Source organism: Zootoca vivipara, chromosome 4, assembly GCF_963506605.1.
Source record: "Zootoca vivipara chromosome 4, rZooViv1.1, whole genome shotgun sequence".
Taxonomy (NCBI): domain Eukaryota; kingdom Metazoa; phylum Chordata; class Lepidosauria; order Squamata; family Lacertidae; genus Zootoca; species Zootoca vivipara.
Window position 1 is genome coordinate 30,002,564 of NC_083279.1, and position 25,559 is coordinate 30,028,122.

Below are 25,559 nucleotides of genomic sequence, written 5' to 3' on the forward strand. Positions count from 1 at the left end.
GACCTGGGTAGGTGGGGGGGGGCATAATGCCACCATGCCATCTATCAGAAGACCAATCTAAGCCTGCCTCCCAGGGCCAATGGTGGGAGGGGCAGGCTTGGACGCTGGGCTGCGCTTGGGGGCGGACTTCACAAAGCAGGAAGGCTTCCCTCAAGTCAGAACGTGGTCTGTATTCACCGACACAGAAGGGCAGCTGCTTTTTGTGCAGAATTTCCCTGGTTCAATCCTGGAAGCTCCAGGTAAGGCAGGGATTTTGGTCCCCCTGCCCAAAATTCTGGAAAGGTGCTGCCAGTCAGTGTAGACAACAATGAGCCCAAAGGGAGCAGCTTTCTAGCCTCCTGCCTCCCGAGGCATAAAGGGAAACCCACAGGAGAGGCCTAATAATAATAGTAATAATAATAATACCCCACCCATCTAGCTGGGTTTCCCCAGCCACTCTGGGTGGCTCCCAAAAGCAATAAAACATCAAACATTAAAAACAGGACTACCTTCAGATGTTTTCTAAAAGTCAGATAGTTGTTTATTTCCTTGACATCTGATGGAAGGGCATTCCGCAAGGCGGGCGCCACTACCGAGAAGGCCCTCTGCCTGGTTCCCTGTAACCTTACTTCTTGCTTTGAGGGAACCGCCAGAAGGCCCTCAGCGCTGGAAATCAGTGTCTGGGCAGAACGAGGGGGTGGAGACGCTCCTTCAGGTATACAGGGATGAGGCTGTTTAGGGCTTTAAAGGTCAGGACCAACACTTTGAATTGTGCTCAGAAATGTACTGGGAGCCAATGTAGGTCTTTCAGTACCGGTGTTATATGGTCTCGGCGGCCACTTCCAGTCACCAGTCCAGCTGCCGTATTATGGGGTATCAATTTTCTGATGGTTCGTTCATACTCTGCTTGTTCCATGCTTAGAAAGCGCAGGTCCAAGCCCTTTTCTGCTTCTCTCGTGCTTTCTAGGCATGGGACTCCCACTACTTTCCCTGGGAAATCTCTCTCCTCACCCCTTAATCAAAGCAATTGACATTCCACAGAAAACCCACACAGAATCACAGCGTTGCAGAGTTGGAAAGGGACCGCGAGGGTCACCAAGTCCAACCCCTTGCAATTTAGTAATCTTTTGGCCCAATGTGACTTGGCCGAAACAACAACAACAACAAAAGGTGCCTCAAGCAATAGGTGTATAGTTACCTGAAATACTATAATCATGGTTAAAAACGAATAAACTGCAGCTTTAATTGGAGGCAAATAGTTTCCTCTGGGCTCCGGGACAACAAAAACAGGCTTCTTTTTGTCACCGTATTGCCAGACCCAGATTCCATGACCTGTGGGACAGGTGGGAGAGAAAGAAATAGGAAATTAAACATAGAGCGGCAAAGTTGATGGGTTGCGGAGGACACCCCCCCCCCCCCGCATGCTAAACCTAAGATCTGGGATGTGAAGGGAGAAATGAGGTACAAGCTGCAGAGGAATTCCTGGGCTAGCCTAACCAAAGCCACCTGGCTAAGCTAGGGCCATTAAGAAACAATTCAGGGCCCTTGAGGACCATTGGCAAGGCAAGAGAACTGTCCTTCTCCCCTGCCCTGAGGTGTGAAGAACAGAGACTAGGGGTTTGGAAGGTTGCCAGGGTAACTGGGCGTGATGCCACAGGAAGTGTTTGGGGCATTGAGCAAGGAGCACTGGAAACAAGAAAGGAGACCCAAGTCAGATATCCATCTTGGAGCAGGCTGGCTGAAGGCAGGCTGGGAGAGGAGATGCCTTGGACTCCAGCCCTGCATTTCTGTGGGGAATAAGTCTCTCTTGAGATGACCATTCTGTAAGATCTGGACTCCCTCCATCTAAACTCAGGTGTAAATATGTGGATAAATCACATTTCTTGAAGCTGCGGCAGCCTCCATCCCATCTTCGATTCTCCACAGGAGCACAGAGCCTGGTTGAGGGCCAAGACCCCTGGAATCCTGTGCACAGCTTGGCAGGGATCGGGGTGGCCTGTCACAATATTTAACATACTGCTACCCCCACTGAGAGATAATAGCATTGTGCCCCTTCTCGCCTCGATCCCTCGGTGCAGAACATTTCTCTCTCAGAAACTCTGACCACGTGGCTGTTAAAGAAATGAAACCCTCTGATTTTTGAGGTTCTCAGAACTGAGGACATTGCTTACAAGAAATTGTCTTACCACACACAAAAACACACATCAGTCAGCATAGAAGTTGCTGCCCCATACAATTGGGGTATGTGTATGTATGTAATGTGTATGTTCAGTGGCAGCGAATCTGCTTTGTATGCAGAAGATCTCGGGTTCAATCCCAAGAATCTCAAGGTATTCAGGTATCTATCTATCTATCTATCTATCTATCTATCTATCTATCTATCTATCTAATGTGGTATACAGTGGTACCTCGGAAATCAAACGGAATCCATTCCGAAAGTCTGTTCGACTTCCAAAACGTTGGGAAACCAAGGTGCAGCTTACGATTGGCCGCAGGAAGCTCCTGCAGCCAATCGGAAGCCACAGAAGCCACGTCGGACATTCGGGTTCCAAAGAACGTTCACAAACTGGAACACTCACTTCCAGATTTGTGACGTTCAGGAGCCAAAACGTCCGACTGGCAAGGCGTTCGACTTCCGAGGTACGACTGTATCCTTTATTTATTTGTAAAATTATAAGGTATATTTTACAATAAAGAAATCTCTGCTCCCAAAGCATCTAATTTTAGTTGAGCAGAGCTGCGTCTCAAACACGAAGTTAGTTATGCCGGCTGTGTTGGTTCCAATACATGAATAAACAGAATTATTTATCTGTATTTATTTTCATTGTTATTCATTCCCTGCCTTTCTTTTTATACACCTTATAGCTAAAAATGGTGGGGACTTACCAACGGCTGAAAACAAGCACATCACAATAAGAATGAGGACACACCAAAGGACATCGACATTCATTTGTCTTTCGAGCTTGCTTCGCTTGTAACGCGGCCCGCTGTTATTGAGAAAGGCTTTTGTCTCGTGTCCTGCCGAAAGGAAGGTGCGTGACATGATGGTGTATACACAATCATTTCGGGGGTGATCAAAAGGAACAAAGTGTAAAAGCACAAGGTAAAGGGGAGCAGCCGCCTCTTACCGGCATAGATGACTATTCCTGAGACTTCTTCTGTATTTCTAATCGTACATCCCCGCAACAAAAGGTTTTCTTTACTCAGCGCAACCTTTTTTCCACTTCCATGCACACTGCAAAAGTACAAGAAATATCAACTTATGCATAAGTTTCATAACTGTGGCAGAGGAGGACTTGTTTCGTTCCTTACCAACCGATATAAGGCAGGAAAATCAACCTTAGCATCTTTTTAATCGATTTACAAACAATAATTGGGGATTTCTCATTCCATCTGCCTCAGGATACTGTTATCCTTCAATGGAATTTCACAAAGCTTTCACATGGAAGTTGTTTTGTTTTCCTTCAGTGAAATTTAAAGTTTGAAAACAAAGAGAACTTACTGCTTTTTAACAACTTTCACCATAATTCCTATGGAAGAGTTTGCAATACAACTGGATTCATTTAGGAAGTCATTTATATATTGCCTTTTGGCCCTTGTGAAAGCTCCTATCTACTTCAAAAGCATTAATGAAGAGCCTATTATTATTAATAATTAATTATTGTTATTGTTATTATTTATTACCAGCCCTTCACCATAAAGTCCTTGCAGCAGGTTGCAGCAATTCCCAAATACAAAATTAAGATCAGTTAAAACAATTTACAATCAGAAGAACAGAGTGGGGCCAGCAAATGACCAAAGCTATACAACGAAGGTGCCAAACGCATCTCAGTGGTGTGGAAATTCCACAGCTTAGAGGCCACTGCAGAGAATGCCCTGACCTGGGCCACCACCTCTCAAAGTTCTGAGGGTAGCAGAGCTCCCAGAGGGAGCCAATTTTGCCAATTTTAACACCCAAGACAGTCCACAGGGAAAGAAACGATCTCTCAGATATTTGAGAGGCAGTCCCATGGTCAGGTGCCTCAACTGAGAAGGCCCTGCATGAAAAAGAAAAGAAAATGTGATTTTCCTTCACAAAAATCAACAACCCCTTAACGACGACCTCCAACTCAATCAAGTATTCCCATTTTACAGACGGGGGGAGTGAGGCAAAGGAACAATTATCCTGATCCAGAGATAATAATGGAAGGAGCATTAAATGCACGGAGCTTAGAAACAAATCCCCCCCCCCCATTAGATTCTGCTTTGTGGATCTGACAAAGTTAATTGTCCATTGGGGGTGGGTAAAGAAGACATTTGGAATCAGGACTTCCTATACCTTTCTCCAAAAAGGTGATGATCAGTTGAATGGACTTTTTGTTGTTGTTGTTGTTGTTTAGTCTTTTAGTCGTGTCCGACTCTTCATGACCCCATGGACCATAGCACACCAGGCACTCCTGTCTTCCACTGCCTCCCACAGTTTGGTCAAACTCATGCTGGTAGCTTCCAACCATCTTGTCCTCTGTCGTCTCCTTCTCCTTGTGCCCTCCATCTTTCCCAACATCAGGGTCTTTTCCAGGGAGTCTTCTCTTCTCATGAGGTGGCCAAAGTATTGGAGCCTCAGCTTCAGGATTTGTCCTCCCAGTGAGCACTCAGGGCTGATTTCCTTAAGAATGGATAGGTTTCATCTTCTTGCAGTCCATGGGACTCTCAAGAGTCTCCTCCAGCACCATAATTCAAAAGCATCAATTCTTCGGCGATCAGCCTTCTTTATGGTCCAGCTCTCACTTCCATACATCACTACTGGGAAAACCATAGCTTTAACTATACGGACCTTTGTCGGCAAGGTGATGTCTCTGCTTTTTCAGATGCTGTCTAGGTTTGTCATTGCTTTTCTCCCAAGAAGCAGGCATCTTTTAATTTCGTGACTGCTGTCACCATCTGCAGTCATCATGGAGCCCAAGAAAGTAAAATCTCTCCCTCCATTTCTTCCCCTTCTATTTGACAGGAGGTGATGGGACCAGTGGCCATGATCTTAGTTTTTTTGATGTTGAGCTTCAGACCATATTTTACACTCTCCTCTTTCACCCTCATTAAGCACTTAGTGTGCAGCAATTTCAACAACTAGTACTGTATGAGGGCCATGCCTAGGACTAAAAGGCACATTGGTGACTCTTACTGGATTGCAGCAAGTGATTTGAGTGTGTGGCTGAGAGGCTGACATAGACCCCAGTGCAGCACTCTTCCCACTGAATCACAAGGAGTTGGGACGTGAAATAATACAGAAATGGACTGCAGTGCACCTTATTATTATTAATCATTGTCTAGATCATGAAGCATTTATATGTATAGCCCTTCAGGGTGCTCAAAGTCCTAGGCTGTGCAATCTCGTTGTAATCCTTTCTTTAGACATATAGGGTAAGTCAACTATCGTGCACTTTTATGCTTTCTGCCTGGCAATACCTTCCCGATCACCATCTCTACTAGGCAAAATGATAAAAGGCACCCTGACACTAGGGAGACTAACTCAATACATCACAGAATGGGGTTTCATGAGTTGACTCGTGCTGAATGTAGCAGTTCATAAACCTGCCGGTTGCAAAGAACCCAAAGCCCTGTGGTTGTATTTATGGTTTTTCTTTATTTATGTAACATTCTAAGTGTCTGTGGAGCTTTACAGAAATAACAACTGCTAAAAGGATAGGCTCCTGTCTCCAAGTAGTTCGCAACGGAAACTGTCAAGAGTGAAACAGAAAACAGAGTGGGAGGAGACACTCGTGTGGACCGACACAGACTTACCTTTCCTAGCTCCGCATCACAGCATCTGCCATGCTCTACGTGGGGCTACTGCCTTTGAAGGTGACCAGGAAACTACAACTAATCCAGAATAACAGCTGCTAGACTGGTGAGTGGGAGCGGCTGCCATAACGCCATTCTGAAAGGATCTACTTTGACTCCCAGTACACTTCTGAGCACAATTCAAAGTGTTGGTGCTGACCTTTAAAGCCCTAAATGGCTTTGGCCCTGTATACCCGAAGGAGTGTCTCCACTCCCATCGTTCAGCCCAGACACTGAGGTCCAGCTCCGAGGGCCTTCCGGTGGTTCCCTCATTGTGAGAAGTGAGGTGTGACAGTGGCACCCCCCCTGTGGAACGCCCTCCCATCAGATGTCAAGGAAATAAACAACTATCTGACTTTTAGAAGACACCTGAAGGCAGCCCTGTTGAGGGAAGTTTTTAATGTTTGATATCTTACTGAGCCGGGTTCCCCTGGGGGGGGGGAGGTTCCTCAGCTGCTGCCTCCCACCATTCCACTGCAAGCAGCCAGTCTATGAAAGACCCCACTGTCTGACTCAGTATAAAGCAGCTTCCTATGTTCCTAACATACCTGCCAAGTTCCTCTCTGAAAAATAAGGGACCGGACCAAAATTAGCATACCAGAAGTAGCGCGGTGGCCATTTTGGAACTGGGCAGAGCATGCTCAGAAGTGACTTTTGATGCTGCTGTGCCCAGTTCCAAAATGGCCGTCGCACCAGAATAAACCGGGAACAAAACAAACAATCCGTTTTTTCGGCTGGGGACAGCTGGAAAAACGGGGGGTTTCCCGGGGGAAACGGGAGACTTGGCAGCTATGATTCCTAATAGTCTGCTATGGGTATTTGATATGACATATTGATTACAGGGCACAAGAAAAGCCTTGAGATCATGGCAGGCATCGGAACCGCCTATGACTCAAAATGATGTTTATGGAAGTCTAAACATATCATTTCCTAAAATCTCACCATGGCTAACGGAACAGAAGAGATAGGCTGCTGGTTGTGACCCCTTTGTCCCGAACGCTTGACTGACACCATTTGCAGTTTGCCCCTATGCCTCTGCTTCTGAGTGTAGAGATGGCAGATATCACAGCACAACACTGATGACACCGGCTATTTGCCAGGTAAGTTACACAAGCGAAAAGGGGAAAAAAGCATTAAAATGGGGGAACTGATCACAATCACTTTCAAACCATTCATTTGACTTTGCAATTGCCAGTTGCATTTATTTATTTTCAACAACAACAACAACAACAATAATAATAATTTAAATGGAAGGAAACCTTACTGAGCAGTAGAGAAATGATCCCTAAGAAAGGAAACATTTCTCCCATTGATACCCTCTTTCAAGGAGGATACAATTCTGGGCTTGGGCTCTGGAAACGAGTGATTTAATCATGAAAAAGATATGGCAGGTGAGTTTGTGATGTGTGCCCTGATCACATGGCGACAGGCCTACCAGGTTCAAAAGAAACGCAGGCGGGTTGTTAAATAGCAAGTCGTGATGGAGGAGTGAGTGGTTATGACACAGACCAGAATTTGACGACAATGGGAAATGAAGTTGGGACACACTGGTAAAAAAATTCTAGGTTGTTAGGTGTGTTATTAAAATCCAAGCTCTTAAAGCCATCCGCATGCATGAGACAATGGAGTTTCTAGGAAGAAGGATTTGCTGGGCAATGGAAATATTTTGGGACAAGACGAACCTGTAGCAGGCAGATAATGCCACTTGAATGCAGTGGAACCAGATTCCTAGTGTTTAATATCACAAATGCTGCAAACGGGAACATCCTGCTCAATATGACTCAGGGTGAGGGTGTCAGTGTTTCAGGTCTACAAAGTCAACATGGCACAGTTCACACATCACAGTAAACTGTAGCAAATGGTATCCCATGAATACATCTTCCTGGGCTGTTGTCCCCTTCCCCACTAGTGTATGGAGGGAAGAAACCATGACCTGGTATGCAAAGCACAAACCTTGGCTTCAGACTGTGGTTTCAGGGAAACCAATCAGGATCCCTGGTTCATATAGGCTGTTAAGCCAGGAATCATGTTTTTTTTTCCTTCCCGGGATGACTAGAGAGAAGCAAAGTGGCCGTGATAAACTTCTGTGACCATATAATGCAGTTTGTATTCTATTGGTAAACTGTTGTTCACCGTGACATATGAAAAAGGCCAGAAACAAATGACAGCAGTTTAAAAAACACTAAGTCACAGGGAAGAAAATGCACACAAACAGAAAATGTGGAGACGAAAGAGACATACCGTGGACGTTATCAGAAAGATAGAGGAAAGGCAGAAATCTGTGGGATACACTTAATTTTGGAATATAGATTCTATAGGGCCGATTGGGGAAGATTTGCTATTGTCTGCCGAAGAAGAGAGAGTTCAATAAATTAAGAAAGCTAATGTATTCTAAGAGTCACTGTGGGTGGAAATACTGAGCCAAAATGTAGTTTAGTAGTGGGGTCATACTATCTTCCCTGACAAAAACTGATGATGGCCTTGAGATGGGAAAAAAGAATCGGGAGAGGCAGACGAAGCAGAAAGTGGTATAATAACGGGTAACTTCTGTTTTTCTCGCATTGTGTGGGTAAAGTTATGTTTAGGCAATGACAAAGAAACAAAACTTCTAAATACGATAAATGGCTACCTCTTGGAAATATTAATGGAGCCGAACAAAGAGAAGACAACCCTTGATTAAATCCTGAATGGAGACTAAGACTTTGTGCAGGACAGTCTATGTGCATGGGATATAGGTTCCCTGTCTTACTCCACATTTCAAATTTTCTTTTACTTATTTATTGTAAGCTGCCCAGAGAATTTTACAACGCCATGAATTAGTAAATAAAACGTTAAGTACTGATGGGAAAGTGACCAAATGCCACCGAATTCAATATGTCTTGCAAGCAGAAAGCTGCCCAGAGTGAGAATAAATTCCAAGAAAGGAAACTTTTTATCAAAAATTGCTCCCCACAAGATTGTGCCTGAACAGACTCACAGCATATCCAACATATTTGGAAAGAATGGCCATCACTTAGTGGTAGAGCAACTGCTTCCCTCACAGAAAGTCACAGGTTCAATCCTCAGTAACTCCTGGGAATGATAAGCCAATCCATTTAAATAAATACAAATAAACTCCGCTATCCACTCCATAGCTCAAAACCAAGCAAGAAGTTTTCTCCTGTGGCAACTCTGGGAGAAGAGAGGGTGCTAGATATGAGGAACCTTTGATTTTATCCAGCATGGCTGCTCTTGTGTTAAGAATATCACAGAGGACTGATTTTTGACACAGGATTGAAATAGTCTATGGAAAGATGGATGCTAAGCCTCGCCCAACAATTTAAACAGCTTTTCTCCATTCTCTCTGCTGATGTCAGATAATCAGATGAACAGGAGTTGCAATCCCCTCTTAACAGGTTTTCCATGTACATTTGTATTTAAAAAAAAATAATCTTCCCAAAATGGTTTTGGCTTTGCTTCATAATTTAGCACCCTCGCTGTAGCTCTTGTTTAATTCATCCAGTGGCCTCAGGTTCCGTTTCCACCAACTGCTGAAACACTTTCAAGTTTTAAGCCTTCCCCAGATGCGACTCGCATCCCTTTGTGCTTTTTCCTGAGCCGCTGATGGGTACGAAGATGTAGCGGAAAACCAAAGTCACGCCATCAGTCACATGTTCACTACCCCTGTCAAGTTCATTTCCATCACAACCCTCTCCTCCCATAAACGATTCATAAGACTTGCGAACTTCACTGTGCAAAGGTTTGGCAGCGCAAGCCCATATTATGTCTACTCAGAAGTTAAGTCCTATTAAGTTCGACGGGCCTTACTCCCAGGTAAGCATGCAGTCTAAACCTGCAGGGCAATTCTTAACCGTAGATGAAATTGCAAGGATATACTCACATGAAGCCTCGAAACCTACTTAAGTCGTTATTCGGCTCCTCGCATTCAATTAGGCTAGTAAACTTCAATGGGTCAAATTCAGAGTCCTGGAGCAAAGGAAATAACAGAAGCAAGCCGTTAGCAAAAAGCTCAACATGCACAATTTGTTTGAGGGACAGTGCCATCTGCCTGCCCTTTGGACCAGCTTTTTGGACCAGACAAACTTTTGGACCAGACAAACTTTTGGTTTGTTCCAGCATAACTGCTCTTCATTATGATCCTCTGATATTCATACCGCTTTCCCATATTACCCATCACAATAAAGGCAAGCGACTTATCAATAAAATATCATACTGATTCTATAAAGAACCTGTTTGGGATTAACCAGTAAAGATGGATGGGGGGACCTTTGGCTCTTTTTGATGTTGTTGGGACTCCAACTCCCATCAACCCCCCGCCATCATGGCCAATGGTCAAGGATGATGGGAGCTGAAGTCCAGCAACATCCGGGCAGGGGCGGAGCTTCGACTGAGCGAGCAAGGAAGTAAAACCTGTGTGGCTACTTTGCACATTATAAAGCAGAAGCATTAATGCGTACCCACAAGTACCCAATCCAGTTTGCTCCCTGCCGCAAAGCCACATTCAAAATAAAAACAGCCGCCATTATTTCTGGTTTCTGAAAAATGTCCAGGCCGGCTGAAAGCGTTTAATTTGATCGCTGGCAGGTTTCAAGTTTGAGCAAAAAGACGAACTGCAATCTGGGAGAATATAAATCAATACGTTGTCAATTATGGGAATGTTAATACAAGCTTTCTGAAAATATAATCAGGGCTTCTTAATTGCTTCATGCTAGCTCAGATAAATTAATCCTGTACAGTAAATTAGGCACATACAGTAGGATGCTTCTTACCTAATTAACATTTGAAATTCTCCTGGATTCCCTAACTAATTAGGCTCAAGCTGGCATTGGCAGCGTCTGCATATCCCCAACACTTACCCGTTATTGTAAGGTTTTATCATTGGACTTTCACGGCAGAGCAAATACCTCTTTTGTTTAAACATGGAGATTTAAATACTCCATTCTTTCAGCAGCAATCATGCTAATTAAGAGCCTTTCTGCACAATCAGGTTTTTTTTCTGCGTGCTGGGGGGGGGGGGCTTGCCCACAGAAAATGTTCAGTTGTTTTCAACTTTGTTCCACCCAGTTCTGGTGGTTACTCTGAAGGTTGCACTTCTACTGAGAGAAAATGCCAAGAAGGCCGAAGCATAACATTTGGTATGTGGAGAAATGTGCTCAAGGGCGTACCCACCACGGGGCAAGTTAGGGCAGCTGCCCTACTCTAGAAGCAGGGCTGGTGGGCAGAGGCGAAGCACAGCCCGGCGGAGCGCGAGTTCGCCATTGCCGCTGCGCCGCACCCTCCCTCCAGCTCCCCGGCGCGCCCTCAGGCAAGGCCAAGCACGGCGGGGAACCAGGGAGCGCGGCGCAGTGGGCGGGAACGCCGAACTCGCGCTCCGCTGGGCTGGGCTCCGCCTCCGCCCACCAGCCCTGCTTCTAGGGAGGGGCACAGCCCGGCGGAGCGCGAGTTCGCTGTTCCCGCCCACTTTGTGGCCCCTCCCCTTCCGTGCCTTGGCCCCTCCCCTTGCCCCCCCTAGTTTTAATCCTGGGTACGCCCATGAATGTGCTATTTCCCATAGATAAGGCATTATTTGGTCTTGCAAATGATGGTCTTGCAAAACAGCCATCTTCTGATTCAGATTCCTTTGTATATTTGTTCACTCATGGTTCAATTATGTTGTCTTCTGGTATTAATTGTACATTTTTTTTTGCAAGTTTCTGATAGTTTTACATGTGATGATGCTCGATGAATATCACGTTTTGTCTGCATAATTCTATGTATAAATAATAACACTGGGGTTGTACACAGCACAAAACATTTATTATCATGGTTATATTACTTTATCAATTTATTAATCACTTTCTAAGCAACCATCCCAATGTGATTTACACATGGTTTTATGCATTTCCAAGACTGAAATGGCCTATAATTTTTTAAATTGTGCATGTGTTTTTACATGCACAAACAGCCAAGAACTGCACCGCTACACTGGGAGAACTGTGAAGGCCACTGAACCACAAAAATCAAGTTTGCAAACTTAAAGTGCTAATCTGGTCCATTTGGTATCCCTTGTAATTGCTGTGTGGGTGCAGTTACGCAAGTACCATGGATGTCTATTTGATAGTATTTCTCTCATCAATACCGATATGAGGGATACAGTTTCTTCCTGAATGATTTTCTGCATCTTACAAGTTACAGTTGGTTCATGTGCCTGTTTGAGTCCAAAGTATTCTGAACGACTTGAAAAAGAGCAAGCTGTTGTCTTTTGAACTGTGCCTCAGTATAAATTGCACGATGTCTTTGCACTTTTCGGCTAACAGCCTGAGCTCCTCAGAATCACAGAATTGTAGAGTTAGAAGGGACTCCGAGGGTCATCTAGTCCAAACCCCACCGGAATCCTAGCTAAAGTATCCATGACAGATCATCATCCAGTTTCTGCTTAAGTACCTCCTACGAAGGAGAGTCCACCACATCCCAAGGGAATCTGTCCCCCTGGCCATAAAGTTGTTCCTGGCGTCAAGTTGGAATCTCCTTTCTTGTAACTTGAATCAACTGGTTTGTGTCCTACCCTTTGGAGAAGCTGGAAACAAGCTTACTTGGAGGAAGGATGGAAATAAAAGTGATAGGTATGTGTATAGATATGTATCTGTATGTGTGTGTGTGTGCATGGCTATATAGATGTATAATTAAGGGACTCCTGATCATTAGGTCCAGTCATGACCGACTCTGGGGTTGCAGCGCTCATCTCGTATTATTGGCCGAGGGAGCCGGCGTACAGCTTCCAGGTCATGTGGCCAGCATGACTAAGCCACTTCTGGCGAACCAGAGCAGCGCACGGAAACGCCGTTTACCTTCCAGCCAGAGCGGTACCTATTTATCTACTTGCATTTTGACATGCTTTCGAACTGCTGGGTTGGCAGGAGCTGGGACCGAGCAACGGGAGCTCACCCCATCGCGGGGATTTGAACCGCTGACCTTCTGATCGGCAAGCCCTAGGCTTGCCACCCGGGTCCCATAGATGTATAATTAGGTGCTTCTAATTCTCCCCCAAACGATTTGGAAACATTCCCATTAGCAACACCCCCTCTTTTTTTGCATGCAGTTAACTCGAGAACATTGACACAACAAGTCTCCTGCTTGCTGAAGGATGGTGACAAACAAAGCAGAACATCACTTTGATCAGTGTGAACTTGCATTTGTGCTTGCAAAGCAGCAAACACTGGCTAATGTACTTGTTCACTCATTGATGAATAAGAACCGCCCCCCCCCCCAACCCTGGTCAAAACAAGTGTCAGCATTCTGTATCCGAATGGTAGGCAAAGAGAGCTTTCATTTCTCGAAGGTGGAAATCCAATTTCAGTCGTTTGGGAGGGAGGGAGCTTCCTTCCCCTTTCCTGGACTCCCCCTGTAATTGGATTCTCTCACCCTCAGACGGCCTCGTGGATGCATTTTAACGTATTTTATAACAGATCGCAACCACATAATCAACAGAAGTGAAGGCCTTTCGTTCCCAGATGAGCTGATGTATGACAATTACGTGGCAAAGAGAGAAAGAGAACATTTTACAATGCCGATAAGTGAGCCCCATGTAATTGCTTTCCTTGGGCCTTGACAGTTTTCTTTTGCAAGGAAGACTTCGTCTCTAGATATCACACTGATATAAATATATATGTATATAAGAGAGTTGCCTTTTGTTGGCATGTGTTCCTGGGAGAAAGGATGGCTAGCACCTCTGAAGCTCACAATTGGCATCAAACATAATATATCTATCCAGCGCCGGGATCACTCTCTTGTTTGCTGAGTTCAGCAACCGCAATGAGCCTTCTGTTTGATTAGACTGGCCTTCAGGAGGAGGACTCTCTGCTCTCTCAGGGGTTTCCTCTTAAACATTTGTCAAAAGTATTAAGACATTATTTGCCCTCCCCCCCCCCTTTACAAAAAGTGCTGAACGAAAAGCTGAGATGAGATAAAGCAGTTGCTGCTAACTCAGGCACTTCCTCGCCCTCCGTGGTAATAGAGATTTTAGAAACCTTCGCCCTCCCCTACAACTAAGATGAAACAGGCACAAAGCTAACTTTTTCTCTTTTCACTAAGCAAATAGGATTATGTATAAATGTTAACTCAGTGGGACTGGGAATTCCTTTAAGAGAGAGGGAGGGAGAGAGAGAGAGAGAGAGAGAGAGAGAGAGAGAGAGAGAGAGAGAGAGAGAGAATAATCCACCTGTGAAAATAAATTCTCAAATGCTCCGTTCCAGATGTCCTCTGTGTATTCAGCATTCATTCCGATCATCTTCCCAATAAATTTTCCCCAACATTTTCTTTATTGCAAAAAAAAACAAAAACTGATCTTAAGAGGGAGTGGTTTTGGTGCACAAGACCTTCAAGTCAAGTCTGAACGTGAAACCTAAATCTGGTGGTATGTGATTGAATCCCACCTTACAGGTGGAGGGGGGGCACCCCCAATTTTATAAGGAGGAGGTCGGGCCCCCTCAATATTGTGCAGCCTCTGGTGGGCTCCACTGGGCCTACCTGTAGCTACGAGAGACCCCACCAGGCTTTCCTAAGGCTGCGACATGGCCCTGTCGGGACGCCTCCCATCACATGACATCACACTCACACACACACACACAGGGCCTCCCTAAAGTTGGATGGAACCCGGCCCGTTTGCCACCCCAAAATGGGGACAGTCTAGAAGTGCCCACAACAGTTTGCAGAGCTGTGCTGCCAACCAGCAAAACAGACATTTTTTTCTCTCTCCAAGTAACAATGCATTGAATCTAGATTTCCTGGAGATACTTTGGAATATCAATGGAAATTTTCCTATGGTGATAGTTATGCTGTGTGAGAGCTGCTATGATCTAGGTCAGGCATCCCCAAACTCGGCCCTCCAGATGTTTTGGGACTACAATTCCCATCATCCCTGACCACCGGTCCTGTCAGCTAGGGATGATGGGAGTTGTAGTCCAAAAACAGCTGGAGGGCTGAGTTTGGGGATGCCTGATCTAGGCGGCAATGTGGGTTTAGTAGGAAGAATGTCAGACTTGAACTATGATGGGGAACCGAGTTCGGATTCCTCCAAGCCACATTTTCTTTCTTTCTTTGGTTTGGGCAAGTCACACCCATTTGCCATCTAGAAAATGGGACTATTTAACAAATTACTTCACATGTTTATTCCAGGGATGAGTGAGAGCTGCTGTAAAGTGTCAGACACATTCCAAATTGCTATAGCAAACACAGCTAGTCTGGGGAGAAGGAGGGAGGTTCAGATGTTTCTGACAAAAATTTAAGCTGGCCCTAGAACAGATTTGTTGCGGGTTTTCACATATTTACCTACCCTGTTTCATCTATCTGCCTTGGCACAAAATGAATGAAATATCTTGAGTGAAAAGAACATTTCACATTCTTTGCTAATTTGCTTTTGAGCTTTTGGCCTCTCTGTGTAACCATGAAATGATGTTCTTGAATACACTAGCTCATTAGTTTTTATACAGTCATAACAAGGGATGGAGCATAAATTTGACTCAGTACGTATTTGAATCTATCAAATGTGCACATTCCAAAACATGAAAACCGAAACACAGTTATCCTTCAAAATTCACACATATCCAAATGTTGCAATTCTCCAATTAACGTTTACAAAAATGCTTATATTAGATGCAATAAAAACACATAAAAATGAAGATGCCAGTGAAAATAATCTACAGACATGCATTATATTACGGGAAACTGCTTGTAAAAATTGTACATTCATTCATTTTATGTGTATGCCGCTTTGCCACACACAGACAAATGCTCAAAGCAGCTTACAACAAAGAAACAAGGCATTTTAAAACCAAACAGTGCGAAAAGAATTTCCTAATAACACAGCAAAACAAAACAGCGAATATAATAACATACAAAAAAGCAACATTTCAGATCTATAAATATAACAAGATTTGTGTAAACAACATCCAACAAAGTAACAAGGAAACTTTTCCTAGAAAACCCCCTCCCATGTCGCACACATTCCATCCCAGGAGCTTCCTGCAGTCAATCGGAAGCCGCCACGCTTTGGTTTCCGAATGTTTTGGAAGTCAAACCGACTTCCGGAACGGATTCCGTTCGACTCCCGAGGTACAACTGTATTTACAGCAGGCTGCCAAATCCTTAGTCACACAGTCACACAGAGAGTTGTGCATAATTCCTGCGTCCTTCCTTCTGCAGCAAGTGCCCTATAGATGTTGGGTTGCAACTCCCATTTGCCCTCTGCTCTTGGCCATGCAAGCTGGAGGGGAGGGCGCCCTGTTGGCCACCCTAGCTCCTCTTGCATTCAAGTCGCAGCAAAGGTTTCCATCTCTCTCTCTGTCTCTCTCTGTCTGCCTAAGCCCGCGAAAGATGGACCCATGTGTTTTCAGTGTTCCAGGGCAGCTGCCCTGGCCGCCACACCCTCAGTAATTGCTTATGGAATGTTTTATGCGAGCTGGAAATATTTTGTCAGCCACGCCAGGAAGAGCGGCAGGGACGATCTATTCCCTGCTTGCTCCAGTCAGGTTTCATAAGAATGATTTATAGTGTTTTGAAAACTTTAACCTATACCAGTGGAAAATATTTACATCCCTAGTTCTCTGCAGTATATAAAAATAAAGATATCACAATATTTTTTTAAATACACACACGCACACACCCAGCTTATTGTGGCAATGCTGTGTAGCTGAACCCCCCCCCCCTCCGACTTCACTGGGATTTAAAGAGGTGACAGTGTTCAAGAATGTGTGGCCTCTCTCTGAAGGCTGTTGGGGAGCCTGACGATGACCCACAGCCGTTTTTCAAGCTAGTGGCAAGCTCGAAGTGTAAATTTGGACAAATTTGATTCAGGAGAGGCTTCTGCAGGGAAAATATGTTTGAATTTGTGCCAGTTCTGTCTCTCCACAGCCGGCCAATGGGAGCAAAATGTGTACATTGCTCTAACTTCTTCAGACCACCGCTCCCTTGGTTCTATAAACTCATCCCCAGAGCCCCCTACCCTACAAAAAGCATTATTTGGAACAGCAGTTTGCATGACCCGCAATGGAAGGTAACAGCAGAACAGAATTCAGAAGAGTAGCAATTACGTGCTTATTTACTTAAACTAAAACGGTTTAAGTTAATTCATTCAACTCGATCCAGTGATACAAAAATGGGGTGGGGTGGGGTGTTACATGCCACCAGACCCCTCTGCCTGCAGAGTCCCTAGGTGCCACCCGCTACCGGCAGGTGCGCAATCATGCTCATGTTTGGGCCCCACACAAGCCGCATCACCTTCGCTTCCACACAGACATTGAAATTGGGGACACATAGCCGTCTAACAGCACTAGCTTCAGAATAAGGCTGCATAGAAGCCTAGGCCTAGGCAGTTGCTTGTGCTTGGGGTCTTCCTTGCAGACAACCACCATGACAGGCACTTGAAAATGGGTACACAGCCCTGCTCCCTAGTATATCCCCTTCACTGTGAGTAATATGTGAAGGATCTCGAACAAAGCAACATTCTGATCTCACTGAAGCCCCTCCACTCAGGCAAAAGTCACACTGAACACTATTGTATTTTGGTTCTGCTCATATAACTGCTTCACAGTCTACCTTGTCCAAATTAGTGTCTTTGAACTTGTTCTACTCTATAAATATCTCCGTCTGCATTCTTCAAATTTCTGCTATTCATTAGAATTCCTTCTCATGTTCCCTGAACATTCAACTGTTCATTTCGCTTTTTTTCCACAGCCTAACGTCAGTGCTTAAGACTTTCCCTTCGCAGGGAGAACACCCCCGTGGGCTGTGACTGTCTGAGTCAGACCTGAGTCGGTCTCTGAAGATGAACTAGACAGTGCAGTTCCTGAAAAGGTATAATTTCCACACATATAATATTGAGGAGATTATAATAAAACCAATTGTTTAATTAAGGAACGCTCATCTCTTGAAGATCATGGCTCTAGCAGCCCAGTAATGAACTTCTTCTAACAGCATACTCCTGTTAATAAATTTCTAAATTTAAAGCGGTTTGGTGAAATGACTAGGGCAGGCACAGGAAACCTGTGGTCTTCCAGATGTTGTTGGACTCTTAATACACCTGGAGGGCAACAAGTCTTTCACACTGCAGTGACCAAAGGTAGATTCTCACATAATCCATATCAAGCCCGTCTGTGTGCCTGCAACCAAGGAGTACCCGATTCAATGGACCACATTCTCTTAGATTGCTCTCTACACAGTAGACCTCGCCAACTGATGCTGAGCAAAATGTTGGACCTCTGGCCTATAACTCCAAGAAGAAGTCAAATGAGGTTTCTCCTGGTAGACCGGGACAAAGGGTTCCCAACGAACCATCTTTTTGGGGAACAGACAGGGCGAAGCAGAATACCTAAGTGCACACGGTCACAGTGTGACCTTATGACCCTCGGCAGCTTCATCCTTGTCCTTTTAATTATCCCAGGGACCTGAAATGTTTTATACTGTAATGCCAATAAAGGTATTTGATTTGATTTGATTTGAAGTCTTTCCCACCTGGCTTAGAGAGATCGCCATCCACTAGGCCAGTGTTTCCCAAACAGGGGCCTCCAGCTGTTTTGAGACTACAATTTCCATCACCCCTGACCTGCTAGCTAGGTACGATGGGAGTTGTAGTCCAAAAACAGCTGGAGACCCAAGCTTAGGAAACACTGCACCATAGGCGCCAACTCTTAGGGGCCGAGGGGTCTTGGGGGGTCCCCAATAAAATATTTGAGGGGGCTGTCCCCCACCAAGTTGATGGGCATTGCCATTCAAAAGGTGTGCATGCATTGCGTCATGTGATCAATTATGCAAGGCGAGGCTTACCTCCCCCTATTATTTCATTCAAGTTGGCACCCCTGTACTGCACTTAGCAGTCACTATCTCTTAACCTAACCTACCTTACAGGGTTGTTGTGAGATTAAAATGAGGACGGAGAGAAACACCTACATTATCTCAAGCTTCTCGAAGGAAAAGTGGAGCGTGAATGGGGTAATTAAATAAGTAAAATACAGAAACAGGCTTTAGTTATTCACCTCTGTCCTCTTTAGCTCCCTCATTTTTCTCATATATGTCTGTGTTTATTTGAATGAAAAGTGGCTGCAGGTGCAATGGTGCAGTTCAGTGCTTCCACAGAACACGATTCTTAAATAACATCTCTCTTGCCCGTGTCTCTTCAGAGAACCCTTTCGGGTCCAAGCACAAGAATTCCCAATGCTTTCTCTCTCAGCTTTGGAACCCTCTAGTAATAGTCTGCAAACAGTTATACTTGCAGGCTACTTTGCAGTTTGAGGTCCGTCCGTCCCCCCGTCCCTCCAACACACGTTACATTGCTAGGAAAGTTGATTTCCCCCGCAAGGGTGCTTTCAAACAAATGCTCTCCCCTCCACTCCATATGTGAAGCCTAAAGTTGGGTGTAGGTGATGTAGGTTCAGAATATGCCAATTGTATGGGCAGTCCTAAATCCTGGGGCTATTTTATTAGGGGATATTTTTTATTGTGGGTGTCTCCTCTTATTATTAATCTTTTAAATATATATATATATTTTAAAACAGAGCTGATTTTGTTCATGCTAAATTAAACTTTGGCTCCCCCCCCTCCACCAAAAATATTATTGGCAAGGTAAGGAAAGAGAGCTGTAAACTTAGCTCCCCAGCAACAGCACTTCAAAAATTGACTGGACTCCAGAACATCAGATCTTTAAACTGCAATTATGCACATAATATCATAATATCTACACACACACACACACACACACACACACACACACAATTTTGCTTGAGTGGTCTCTTATTTGCAAACCTACCAGGCAGGCGAAGTTGTACACAATATTTATATATTCAAATGGAATTTTCTGAGAGGCTGGAGAACTGGCAGTACAGTTTATGAAATTAAAACTGTGCCTGGCATCAGTGACTACTTTCGTTGGTTGAGTATCAACAAGGGACATGTAATTACAGGCAGCAAACTTCGCTAGAAAAAAAAGATTAGATCTGTTTCTGACGGAGAAGCTATATTTATTAGCATCCCAGCAGCGCACTGTAACAATCGCATCCGCAGGATTCCACAAATGAATCGATAAAATCAAGGCAGGCCAGAAACAAGCATGGATTCGCATTACTGAAGGAAAACTGTTTGATCAGTGCTTTTTCCCTAGAAAAATAGGTGCCGGTACTCAACATGAAGTTGTTACAGTCAGTGCCACATATTTTAACAACAACAGAAACAGTTGCTGGTATACTGTGTACCCTTGATTACCCCCTGAATAAAGCACTGGTTATGATGTTTTAAATTTGATGGGTCGGATCCAGACATCATCTTCTGTTGACAGGCCCCTTCCATTCACAGAAGGCTTAGGATCCAGGAGAGGGATCCCACTGTGGAAGTGGGGATGTGACTTTTTCCAGTCTCTCCCTCCTCCTGCAGACCACAATTCTAAAAGGTAAAGGACACCTGGACGGTTAAGTCCAGTCAAACTTGACTATGGGGTGTGGCGCTCATCTTGCTTCAGGCCAAGGGAGCTGGCGTTTGTCCACAGACAGCTTTTCGGGTCATGACTAAAGCGCTTCTGGGGCAACGGGACACCGCGACGGAAACCAGAGCGTACAGAAACACTGTTTATCTTCCCGCTGCAGTGGTACCTATTTATCTACTTGCACTGGCGTGCTTTCAAACTGCTAGGTTGGCAGGAGCTGGGACAGAGCAACGGGAGCTCACCCCATTGAGGGGATTCGAACCACCAACCTTCTGATCAGCAAGTCCTCGGTGGTTTAGACCACAGCGCCACCCACAGTTCTACCTACAGCACCTCATAATACTCAACAGTGTGGGGAGATGCTCCTACTGGCAGGACTGAAGTCTGGATCCAACCCATAAAACACATTTTGATTGTTCAAAGCCCTGAACTTGAATAATCTCAGTAATCTTTACAACAGCACTTTAACTCAAGTCGGTATTACAATTTTTTTATATTACAAATAGGAGACACGAGGCTTAGAAAGGGCTGTTTGCCTAAGTTCGTGCCTCCAAAGAGATTCGAACCAAGGACTTTGCTTTTAGGTTTCTCTCCCCATTTCAATTTTTTTATTTCTGCATGCATTTGCATTGGTCACACTTATTACTTTTATTGTACTTTGCATGTGTTTACAACTGCACCCTTTCCTTCTGTAATAAATAACAGGCACCGCATGGTGTTCAGCTATGTTTTACTCAAAGAAGGCCTATTAATATTTTTAGTATGTGTTTACTAGATAACACCCTTCATTATAAGATCTCAAGGTGGTTCACAGAATAAAACACAGTATAAAGGTAAAGGGGCCCCTGACCATCAGGTCCAGTCGTGTCCGACTCTGGGGTTGCGGCGCTCATCTCGCTCTATAGGCCGAGGGAGCTGGCGTTTCTCCACAGACAGCTTCCGGGTCATGTGGCCAGCATGACTAGGCTGTTTCTGGCAAACCAGAGAAGCACACGGAAACGCCGTTTACCTTCCCGCCGGAGCGGTCCCTATTTATCTACTTGCACTTTGATGTGCTTTCGAACTGCTAGGTGGGCAGGAGCTGGGACCGAGCAACGGGAGCTCACCCCGTTGCAGGGATTTGAACCGCTGACCTTCTGATCAGCAAGCCCTAGGCTCTGTGGTTTAACCCACAGCGCCACCTGGGTCCCTTAAAACACAGTATAGAAACAAGTAAATAATTAAAACCAAACAGCAAAACAATGACACACACCCGCATCCCACAGACACATTTAAAAGGTTGCAGAATATTAATCAGCCAAATGCCTAACCTAGACATGTTCATTAATGTCAGTGGGTCTTTTGAGTAAAACTTCGTTGAATACCGCTCATTCTACCCAACACTCAGCTTTTCTATACATGTTATGACACTGGCAATTTGCAGGAAGGCTTCACACTCTCTGCTGGGTCTCTCTCTCTCTCTCTTAAAAAATGCATTTATTCATTGCATTTTGACTATGTAAGCTTGCGGAACAATAAATATCTATTTAGAAGATAGACCATAATCTCGGGCTGCCAGTAATGGCGCTGCTGATTAGTGATATACTTCCTCAGATTTCAGGTTTAGTAAATCCTTAAGCTCCACACACTTGTGTGTGTATGCACATGTGTGAAATTGGTTTGGTGTATGAAAAATCCTCAGCCAGAGGGAGGCCAATTCTGAAAAAAGACAAAACTAGCAATGAGGTTGACGTTGGCACTTAGTAGAACGACAGGGTTGAGGCAGCCCAACTACTTACTGCCAGTACGGACCCCAGGAGCGTATTATATGAAAGAGAGCTGGGCAATGTATCGATGCCTTGTCCAAAACCGGTTTGAAGTCCACATTGCAATAACAGTTTCAGAAATATATCATGAACAGTGTTCAAAACTCCAGGGGTCAGTGAGATCGCTGTCTGCTGCCTTGCAAGCGGCTGGAAGGTGAGGGCAGTGAAATGCTCCCTCTAGCTGGCTGTGTTCTTACGAATCAATCCGGTTGCATCTATGCAATTCCGGATGCAACTGAAAGTTTAATATTTATAACTGCTTGGCCAAATACGTAAGTATATATTGCATTCCCTACTCAGACCTGTAAGCTCCAGTGACTCTCAGAAGTGCTTATTAACCTGACTGAAGGGTCATGTTCCCTCTCTTGAAAACATTAGAGACAAGGGCTAACAGTTTAATAGTTGAGCTGTTGCCCTTCGAGTGTAATTAATGCAGCAGCCCTGTGACAAACTCTTGATATCTTAAATGGGGGGGGGGGTTTCTTCTAAAAACTATGCTTCTCCTTGACTTGTGATAGGCCATGTGACCAAACATGACTGCTATAGGACGCAGCATAATAGATTCTTTTGTTGCCTCGTGAAACACCATTCCTGGGTCTGTGATCTTCGCCAAAGCAAGTTGTGGCCACGTAACGGCCTTTTCCTAATATTCAGCTGCTGATCTAATGTGCTCCCGTGGAAACCTTCTGACCTCTTGTTAAAACAAAGTAAAAATCACTCACATTTGATGGAAGGGGCATTCTCACAAGGCCCCTGATCAGATGACAGCAAGAGACACTGATATCAGGAACATTTGTGGTATGCATATGTTTGTGGTGCAGGAAGCACACAGGAAGGGAGAGGTGGGTGGCTGGGGGTCTGAGGGAAGAGGAAGTTAATGGCTCCCCATGTTGAAGGAGCTGGGTATGTTCAGCCTGGAAAAGAGGAGACTGAGAGGAGATATGACTGCCATCTTCAACGGGCTGTCACGTGGAAGAGGGAACAAGCTTGTTTTCTCCTGCTGTGGAGCACTGTTGGAAACTGAGATGCGGAAGCTAGGAGCTAAATGACACCTTTATCCTGGGTTATGGGCGCAACAACAGAATTTCCTTAATAACAAGAGTTCAAAGCTGAAAATGAACGAACTGCAGCTAAAAGATTATGTTCATTTTTTCACATGGTCTAGTCCTTCTCCTGCCCGCCCTCCTAATAGTCTCTTAAGGTCTCTTCTCCAGTCTTCAGAGAGTAGCTGGAAGTGGGGAGGCAGAAAAACGTCCTCCTTTCCTTCCACTCTGCAGTTTTAATCTGAAATCTTAGGCACTGTACTGAGCCCAGAGCTCAGAGACTGCTTGTGCTGTTGAAATGCGCCTAGAACAATGGGAGTTTCGAATGCTGCTCTGGAGGGTAGGATTCGGACTTACGGCTTCAAGTTACAAGAAAGGAGATTCCAGCTAAACATCAAGAAGAACTTTCTGACAGTAAGAGCTATTTGACAGTGGAATGGACTCCTTTGGGAGGTTGTGGTATCTCCTTACTTGGAGGTTTTTAAGCAGAGGTTGGGTGGCCATCTGTCATGGATGGTTTAGCTGAGATTCCTGCATTGCAGGGGGTTGGACTAGATGACCCTTGGTCTCCCTTTCATCTCTACAATTCTTTGCTTCTGCAATTCTGAGCTGTGGTCCTGATCCGCAAAAAAGAGAGCTGGACACAGTCACAGATATGCAATGTCTGCATGCCTCCACGTAGCCCGATGGTGGGATTTCATAATCCAGCTTCCAGGAGACCTCAGCGCCCCACAATCCATACAAAGTGAATATTGTACCAACCAAAACAAACAGGAACCCTGGAGGGTTTGTCACAAGAAATGGGCATAAATCCATGAAAGCAAGGCGGGGTCGTTTTTAATGCTTGGACGAGACTCTCAGGTGTTGTTTACAGGGACTGTCGAGATTTCTCAATGCCTTAAGCCCACGTTAATGCCATGGGTGTGTGTGTTTTGTGCATGGACATGAAGACAACCTATGCACGCTAGCTTAGAAGCCCCATGCCACTCAATGAGACTTACTTCTGAACAGACATGCATAGTATCGCCCTGCATGTCAGGATGGTCTAAATCTAGGATGGGGAATCTGTGGCTCTTTAGGGGGCTGTTGCGCTTAGGACTTGCTTTACGGCTTCTTGCGGGCATCTGGCTAGCTACTATGGCAGGCATAGGCAAACTCCGGCCCTCCAGATGTTTGGGACTACAATTCCCATCATCCCTGACCACTGGTCCTGTTAGCCAGGGATGATGGGAATTGTAGTCCCAAACATCTGGAGGGCTGGAGTTTGCCTATGCCTGTACTGTGGGAACAGGGGGCTGGACCAGGTGGGTCATTAGCATGATCCAGAAAGCCCTTATGTTTGGGGCTGGTGGGAGTTGGAGCATCAACCTTGCTGGAACAAGTAGTTCTTGCTCTGTAACACTGGAACCAGAGAAGGCAAGAACGAAAGAATAGCCTGCTGGATGGGACCAATGGCCTATCCAGTCCAACTTCCTGTTCTCACAGGAAGGCAGGATTCAAGCACAAGAACACACTTTCCCCTCCTGTGGTTTCTAGCAACTGGCAAGCAGCGTTTATTTTAAGGCACTGAATAAAATTAAACATTCTTTTCATTAAAAAGCATTTCTACACCACTTAATAAGTCAAAAATCTCCAAGCGGCGCACAGTTTAAAAAGAACAGCAGTACATTTTTTAAAAACACACAACCAAAAACCAGTTAAAGAGCAATATAAAATATATGTAAACTTACGAGTTCTAGAAATCCTCTTACAACTTGTCTCTGCTTCAAGTTGGTCTCCCCATCCAGATTAGCGGTTTCAATGTGGCACAGACCATCGGGGTCACTCGAAGAAAGCAGCAAGATATCAGCAGGGATGATTTCATTACAACGCAGCTGGATGAAATCTCCGACCTTCACTTCTTTCCAGTATCTGGTGGTGTACTTCCTTTCAATCCTGGCAAAGAAATGTTTACAAGAAATGCATTGAAACGTTTCCCAAGTATAGCCTAGCTGGCAAAAGCTCCTGAGAGACTGCAACTTGTTACATGGGCAGATTTCCATCTGCGTTGCGTTGCGCTTGTGGCAGTGAAGCCTCTAACACCAACTGGTTCACAGACATGCCAATACCCAAGGAACGAAGCACACTGGAAACGTTCGAAGTCCAACTTCTGCGAGGAGGGTCGCTTGTCAGTTTGGGGTTAAAACTCTTATGCCTGCTACAGAAGGTAACGGAACAAGTGATACGTATTGAAAACTTTTGTTATTTGTGTTTTTTTAATGAGAATTTATATTAATAATTTATTTATTTTTTAAAAAGATAATAATCACACAGGCACTATGGAAGTAAGAAATGGGGGAAAGGTAGCTAAAGAGCTAGAATGATGGGACAGATCCCAGAGAGAAAGAACCTAAAGCACAGAATGCTCCCAGGCAGGGTAGCTGCATGAAAGGTGGGGGGAAAAGAGACTATGTAAGGAACACATTTGAA

At 44.8% G+C, this 25,559-nt stretch overlaps 2 protein-coding genes across 2 annotated transcripts in view; both read right to left on the minus strand.

Annotated features, from left to right (window-relative positions):
• ATP10A (ATPase phospholipid transporting 10A (putative)) overlaps positions 1 to 1,276 on the minus strand; it is a 43,011-nt gene extending 41,735 nt beyond the window's left edge. The window contains exon 1 of the mRNA XM_060273457.1: positions 1,178 to 1,276. The gene's annotated coding sequence lies outside the window, so the exon portion shown is untranslated. The remainder of the gene's footprint in view (positions 1 to 1,177) is intronic.
• LOC132591981 (phospholipid-transporting ATPase VA-like) overlaps positions 52 to 25,559 on the minus strand; it is a 79,604-nt gene continuing 54,096 nt past the window's right edge. The window contains exons 2-6 of the mRNA XM_060273458.1: positions 24,821 to 25,025; positions 9,677 to 9,762; positions 3,108 to 3,214; positions 2,866 to 2,997; positions 52 to 1,311 (exon numbers count right to left, since the gene is read on the minus strand). Coding sequence (XP_060129441.1) covers positions 998 to 1,311; positions 2,866 to 2,997; positions 3,108 to 3,214; positions 9,677 to 9,762; positions 24,821 to 25,025 — 844 coding nt within the window. The 3' untranslated portion in view covers positions 52 to 997. The remainder of the gene's footprint in view (positions 1,312 to 2,865; positions 2,998 to 3,107; positions 3,215 to 9,676; positions 9,763 to 24,820; positions 25,026 to 25,559) is intronic.